Source organism: Montipora capricornis, chromosome 12 (assembly GCF_036669925.1).
Source record: "Montipora capricornis isolate CH-2021 chromosome 12, ASM3666992v2, whole genome shotgun sequence".
Lineage (NCBI taxonomy): Eukaryota > Metazoa > Cnidaria > Anthozoa > Scleractinia > Acroporidae > Montipora > Montipora capricornis.
Window position 1 is genome coordinate 4524668 of NC_090894.1, and position 7500 is coordinate 4532167.

The 7500-nt window shown below is 40.1% G+C and overlaps 2 protein-coding genes across 2 annotated transcripts in view; both read right to left on the minus strand.

Moving 5' to 3' along the window:
- LOC138026478 (integrase/recombinase xerD homolog) overlaps positions 1 to 1533 on the minus strand; it is an 8240-nt gene extending 6707 nt beyond the window's left edge. Inside the window, exon 1 of the mRNA XM_068873848.1 lies at positions 287 to 1533. The gene's annotated coding sequence lies outside the window, so the exon portion shown is untranslated. The remainder of the gene's footprint in view (positions 1 to 286) is intronic.
- A 2800-nt stretch (positions 1534 to 4333) lies between these two features.
- The window catches only part of LOC138026479 (lysophosphatidylserine lipase ABHD12-like), a 17313-nt gene continuing 14146 nt past the window's right edge, over positions 4334 to 7500 (minus strand). Inside the window, exons 13-15 of the mRNA XM_068873849.1 lie at positions 6046 to 6124; positions 5099 to 5220; positions 4334 to 4756 (exon numbers count right to left, since the gene is read on the minus strand). Coding sequence (XP_068729950.1) covers positions 4735 to 4756; positions 5099 to 5220; positions 6046 to 6124 — 223 coding nt within the window. The 3' untranslated portion in view covers positions 4334 to 4734. The remainder of the gene's footprint in view (positions 4757 to 5098; positions 5221 to 6045; positions 6125 to 7500) is intronic.

Sequence of the window (7500 nt, forward strand, 5' to 3'; positions counted from 1 at the left end):
GCAACAGACTTCAGTGAGCACGATTTTCCATATTTTTAGCCATCATGGCTGCATCTTCCTACCTATGTTTGTGATGTTATTGTTGTTGTATAATCTTAGACTTGAACTTTGATTGTATCTTATACGTAAGGAATTTTATTTTAATTTTATTTCAGTATTTTTTATGCGCTGTACTTCTTTAAACATTATTGTGTATAAATAAATGTATATCTAGCTAGCTGCAATCCGCGTCAAAAAACTTTGGGACACTTGTCAATTTTGGACGAAAAGTAGAGAATTTACTTACATGCATTCGATCGCGTGTTCTTCTTTCGCTGCCTTCTTCGCTTCCCCCTTTCCTAGAGACAATGTTGAAACTTTCCAGCGATCGATAAATTTCTGAGACCGTAAAAAAAGAAACATTGTAATGGTGGAAGAGGGAAAGTGGAAATGTCCTGACAGTTTTGACCTGCATTGAAGCTATCTACCTACCTTCCTCATTTCATTACCACTAAATATTAGCTTAGGTTTGCAATGTGTGAAGAATAAAAAAAGCACATTGGTATACATACCTTCTAACTTCGAACTGGCCGAGAAGAGTGCTCTGCGTTACTAGGCTGTGACTGACAACAATAAACTGAGATAACTTTTGAATCGACTACAGGCTTTTAAAAGCCACGGTCGTGTTGGTCAGTCGTAAATGTTCTCAACCACTCAAGGGCAATCTTAACCAATTAATGCTTTCGTAAATAATATCGTCAACATGTTTAATTTGACCTCAAGTTATTACTGAGACCCCATGGCCGCATTTTTTACCTCCAGCCCGGAAGAAGGGGCGTTGCGTGCATGTGAAATCAAGAATATTGCCAAAGTGATGATTCAAGTCGAGCTGGAATATTTGTAACTGCGTGTAATCACAAAATTAATTAATTAATGGCATATGTTTTATCTACATGGTTGCAAGAGTTAAATGTTGTCGATTTGCTGACAATTTGAACCCCGTATACGACAGCAGCTGAAAACAGAGAGGCAATCTTTTAAATTTGTTTCTCATTTGGTATTAGCTACTATTTTCTTTGTGATTCATTCTAAAATAACATTAAAGTTGAATTGCAATTTCGTTTGAACAATTGCAAAAAAATAATTAAATAAACTGAATATAACGACTAGTGTCTAAGATATTACCAAGAAGATAGCTTTCATTACTTTGTTTTAATTTCTTTGGAGATCAAACAGTTTGAACAGCGTAGCACGGAAATAGTATCTTGGGAGAGGGATTTGGTTTATTGTGAGATAGACCAAACAAATTTTAATTACCAACGATCAAAATGATTTTTAAAAGGTCTTGGGAAGCGACTTCGTTGAAAACTAAAACTGTTTTCCACTTCGAAGATGGTACAGATGAACAATAACCTAAAGTCCTTATGATTTGCAAGAATACCATCTGATGTGACGCCAAGGTGAGAAGGAAGCCTCTTTCACGTGTAACAACGATAACTAGACTGAAGCTGATACTAGACGCATATCTGCATGAACTCGGGCTTCTCCTGATGTCTTGGATCATCAAATGAAAAAGAAAGAAGAAAAAATACAGTAGAGATCGATGTCAGCTAGATTATTATTTAGTGATGACAATGATTCTCTTTTCGCTCGTGAAGTTCGCGGACCCGACCCATTCCGAGAACGCTCGACACCTTTTTAGTGTGGGTCTACCGCGAATGGTGCGTGCATTTGCAAATGATTTGAGCGTATTAGACACCATATTCGTGCTTACTTTTAACAACGCCATTTTCGTTCAAACGTGCTTAAACTTCGCGCATGCTCTGTGAAAGATGAATCAGCCATTGCACAACTCGATCTTGACCCCAGAGCTCTTCTCTTGACGGAGGGAGAGAAGAACTCTGGGGAACCCTGAAGCAAAGTGTCTTCTCATTGGTTTTCGAGAAGAAAAATCAAAATCGTCTTTAATTGGTGCATTCATGTTAGCAGGAGGAGTGAACAGGCGCCGTTAAGATTCAAATAGCCAATTTTTGGCTATGAGAACCCAACGGCGCATGTTCTCCTGCACAGAGTTTCCCAGAGCTCTGGGTCGATCGGAGGCTCTGGTGACGAGACTGTTGCACAACTATGCCACTTATGCGCTTTACACGCAGTTGGTTCATTTTACTCCTCAACTGTTCTTTAACGTCTGGAGCTCATGTCTAGGAGCGTACGACTTCAGTGTATTTGTGGAACGGCTTTTCACAGACCGAGTTATTTTTAGATTGATTTTCCAGCGAAATCAGACCTTTCTCATAACAAATCTGTACCACAAGTCTTGCATGAGAAGTTAATACCCATGGGACTGAGAATGGTCACGCGCGCAAGCCAAATCTTTAAGAACTCGTCTAAAAATAGCTTGATCTCTGAAAATGGCGTTACGTAGACCTAGTATTGGAGTTGTAGGCTCATGGTTACGTCCATTTAGTGATGAAAGACTTGACGCAATAATGTGGGTATAACATTTCGCTCAATGAGATTTGCCAGGAGCCTCATTGGTGAGCTTCTAACCCAATTTTGAAATGATAATCTCAGTTTTATTTTTTTGTTTTTTTTTTTTTGGGGCGGGGGGGGGAGGGGGAGGAAGCAATTTGTCATTTTTGCTCCCGAAATGACTTGTTGACTTGTGTAGTTTTCCGCATTACTGGAATTTGGAAAACAAAAATAAATACAAAATATAGAACGGAAGACCCGCAATTTCTGACAATTTTATACTTTTTCCCTTTAGTTATTTTTAAAAAAAAATTTTTTTGGTCAACCATGTGGCTCTCGAGATTAACTTAAGAAAGTGGAGGAAGTGAGGAATTCTTATAAGGTTTCTTAGGTAAGCATTTAATGATGAAAACTAGCGATATGGAGTAAGAACAACGTTTCCACCTCTCCGAGTTAATTTTCAAGTTTCACTGAATGGCTGTGAAATTTGCATATAGAGGAAAAACTTAAAATACATGGGAACGCGCGAGTGTCAAAAACGCAAAAAAAATGTATGACTAAAGTGACAATGGCAAGCTGTAGGAATGAACCACCTAAGAAATAAAATAGCTATGAAATTAAAATATTTAAGTACTAAGCGCTAAACAAATAACTTTGCTGGTATTGAGTCGGACTGCTTATTAAGATTCTGATGGGGAGATACAGCCGTCCAGCGATTTGGACCAGGCTGAAAAAGTCAGCGTGTCAAATGAGCTGATCGATTCAGCATCGGACTCCAGATAAGTCGGAAGCTCGGTATTTTTTCACTCTGCTCGGTGTAGTGTTGAAAACTAGTAAATTAATTGAAATTATTATTCTTTCTTTAGTCAACTTTTCTCCTTTAAAGTCGCGTTTTATAGCTTCTCTAAAAATAAAAATAAAACAAAAACCAGCTGCAGTTTGATTTGCACCCAAATAAGTGAAGGGTGAAGAGAGCGGAATATGTTCTATACCGGGTGGAAGTCACAAACCACTTTGCAATTCTTTGATTGTACCTGAAGTCGCGGCCGCCATACATCTTATTCCAAAATGGCCCCTGATTTATGCGCATACAAATTGGCCCTTGTTGCCTCGTTCAAGATAAAATCATCTTTTGAATTTTGAGCTTAAGAACGAGGCATCAAGGGCTAATTTGAATAAAAACAAAAGAATATTTAAATGGCGGCCATTTTGGAATAAGGTGTATGTTGGTAGAAAGAAAAATAGAGAAAAAGTCAATTGGGAATTTGATTATATTATTATGCAAATCTTGAGCAACATTTTTTCTATTGTTTTGGTACCAACATGGCCGCCGTCTAATCACGTGAGTGCAACCAAAGAATGAAGTAGTGCTTAGTGCTACCACGAAACTTCCTTTTTTTCTTCAGAGTTTGAAAGTGTGATTGCTTAAAACTTGACTGGCAAAATTTTGAGCTTTGATTTTTGTTCAAAGGCTGTTTATTTTGAGTGTAAGTTTTGGATTGATTTCATGGTCCGCCATTACTCACGTTCAAAACTGACCGATTGGACCTCAGAGGGTTGGAACTAGAGAAAAGTGACGTCATTTAATCACAAGCTCAAAATATATTTGAGCGTGTAAACGCAGCTTATTATACATGCAAAACACCAGTTTAAAGTTAGTAATGGCGGACCATTAAATTGGAACTGAATTCCAGTTAAAATAAACAGGTGTCTTTTTGAAATCAAGGCTTAAAACAGAGCAAATGAGGAAATAACGACAATCGTTAATTGAGAAGTAGAGAATAAGTGGGACCTTTCCTTTCTCCAGTCCCCTCCCATTTTTTCTCAAGGTCCCTCCCATCTCATTCCATTCCCTTTCTTGATGAAATAAACAGCACTATCATAAGGTTTTCATTAGACGTTAGACGTCTCGTTTAATGTGTTAGCAGTTTTACTTATGTTTCATGTATCACTCTATTATTTGGTGAAAATAAAATTAATCAAATAAAAAAAATTTGAATGATAGATCCGTAAGAACTGAACGTTAGGGAAAGAAAATGTGTCCCCGCCCTCAGTAACATCAAAATAATAAGCTACTGTTTCATTTTTTTTTTATTTTGCACTGGTGTCAAACCTGATTACTCAGTGACCTGGCCTTTCCAGGGAATCACGGGGGCCAGGGTCTACTCATCGTATTTTCATTCCACAACACAATTCGTTCGAAGTATCACAGCCCACTCTTGTTATCCTCAACGTTGTCAACATTTCTCTCCAATTACGAAGACACGAGATGCCACACGTAAATTACACTGTCTTGATGAAGTCTCTGAATAGGAAAACACAGAGGAGAGAGAGGACTTAGCTAGGAACAAGGAAAAGAAAAAAAATTATTCTGACCACATACCGTATTTATTCGATTTAGCGTCTAACGTCGAATAGGCGCCGACCCTGAATGAAGGAAAAGTTATGATAAGCGCCCAGCCTCGATTAAGCGCCCACGGCGCTTAATCGAATAAATACGGTACAAAAAAAGTTTGAAAACGTAATTTATACTTTAAAATAACGTTTTCGAGGAATTTGTCGTCAAAGATCTAAAGTTCCCTCATTGGAAGGCGCGAGTAATGAAGGCGAAGTGGGGGATACACTCAAGACATCTTCAGTACAATACCTTAAGATTCCTGGAAGCCTCTCTGATTCGTAAATATACTTGTGGCCGTGATTTCCGTCGAGTTCAACAAATTTCACAGGATCTGCGGAAGGTCGCCTTGAGTTTTTGACACTTTCGTACAACTGAAATGTACGGAATGGAATTAAGAACAGGAGATTAGAGAATATTTCTTACTTACCAACCACACTAGACAACCTGATCACTCGCATGAAAGCTCAGGGTATCACAATGATATTGGTTTCGATTACTTTATTGGGAAGGGAACAAGATCCTAGCACTAAGATCCGAGCACAAACGTCAGCAACAACATTTCACATGTCTCATTACAGAAAACCCACCCAACCCGCAAGAGAGCTTGCTTGCAGGCTATTAAAGCACTAAAATGATCCGCCCGTCTTCTAGTATCACCGTACTGCTAGGATAAAGAGATTCTGATATTATCGATTGAGTTCATAATTAACAAATAAAGAAGCCTCGTCTGTGATCTGCTCTGTTGTAAACGGGTGAGGCTAAATCACGTGGGTGGGTGGGTCGTGGGTCGTGTTTGTTTGAAGATAAAAAAAAGATTTATATTAGGTCCCTCAGTGCTCGGTCCAAATTTTTGCAATTGCCCTAAGAGTTAGGGTTAGCGTTAGCGTTTCGGGCTAAAAGTATGTATACATGACGTGTATACATGGAGGATCTCGGACCCACGACCCACGACCCACCCATCCACGTCGATTAGACACTCTCGTTGTAAAGCACACAGGAAGCGGAATAGAGCACCAAAGAAGTGTATAGGGGAAACACGAGACGTAGTCGAGTGTTTTCTTTACTTCTTGAGTGCTCTATCAGCTTCCTGCGACCTTTACCAACTCGCTCAATTAAATCAAATTATCGTATTCTGCTCTCCCACAGACACAGCACCACAAGTTCTTTAGAAATTGAATAACCACTCAGTCCATTACCTTTCTTCCTAGTTCAATTGGCAAAGTGAAATCGGCCCGGTCGTGCAAGATCAGTATTGGACAATACACATCCGCTAACCTAAAAAAAGATGGTCAAGTGGCAGTTAGGCCCTGTTCAGATGGCGAAACGCTACCTTGGGCGAGTCCACGTCTCATAAATTTCCGATGAAAACGAAGCTAATCATTGACATAAGGAACAAAAAGTTGGCTCGGCCAGATGCGTTGCCGGACCAACACTCAGGGTCTTAAAATAACCAAGGAGAAAGTTCTGCCTTCGTAATTACATCCGCAAATGTTTAGACTTTCATGTCTTCTCGGATAAGGACTATAAACCGTAGTCCCCGTCTCACAACCTATCCTATTAATTAACACCATGGGACGTCAAAGAACCCACACACTGTTCGTGAAGAGGGGCGGGGGGGGGGGTTGGTTGGGTGAGATCCCTGGTGTCGTGGTCTGTCTTCCTGAAGCGGCTGCCAGAGGCGCCTTTACAAGCTGACGTCCGATCTCACCCAAGAGAAAGAATTGTAAACCGCCATGGGACTTTGTATTGTGTGTGATATACAAATCCTATACCATAAACCAGCAGCCCAATTAACCCCCTGAGTCAACCATTTCCCGTATCTTTCTATTTTTAGAAGAACCTCGCAGGGGGGGCTTTTGTGGGTGTTTTCGCAATAGCCAATCATAACAGACCTATGGTCAGCCATTCATTACGTCACATAAGTATGTGACGTATGTAAACCACTTCACGTATGTTCTCAGTCACATACGTCACATACGTCATAATATTAGTTCTAAAAATAGAAAGATACGGGACAGGGTTCACCCAAGCGTACAATACAGATGGAAGCTCCGGATAATGGGGCTCCTGCATGACTGCAGGGTTACCTTCATTCCACGGTAGGACAAGTCTAGAAGAAGAGTCCACTTCTTGCCGTGTTCAGTCACACTTTGATCTGAGTTCATTCGGTTATGGTTTAAGTAGAAGCTAGCAGTAGGAAAAGTGCCACCCCACACCTACTAGTCACGCAGCTCTTCCCAGTCTAACACGACCACCTCTTGACTCGGTCGCTAACTCGGCTAAGATGGTGTCACTCTTAAGGGATTAAACTTTTCTCCATATAAGCGAAGCCTTCGGGAATCGTTAGAAATAAATTGGCATGAACGGTATGGACGACCTCAAATTTGATCCTTGCAATTTTTTTTTTTTTCGCATGTATTTTTGCGATACTCGGCATAACAACGACATGAAATCACCAAATTTGAGATTTGAACGTACACAGATGTATGCGAACCTTCCATTCGATGTTTTAACCCAACACCGGCGCCCACGTTTTCGTTGAGGTCGTTGACGTCGTCGTCGACGGAAACGACGACGCTACAAAACAATAGGTTTTAGTGAGCAAAAACAATGGCTCTGCACCCTCTGCACGTGCGTTTTACATTTTGGTA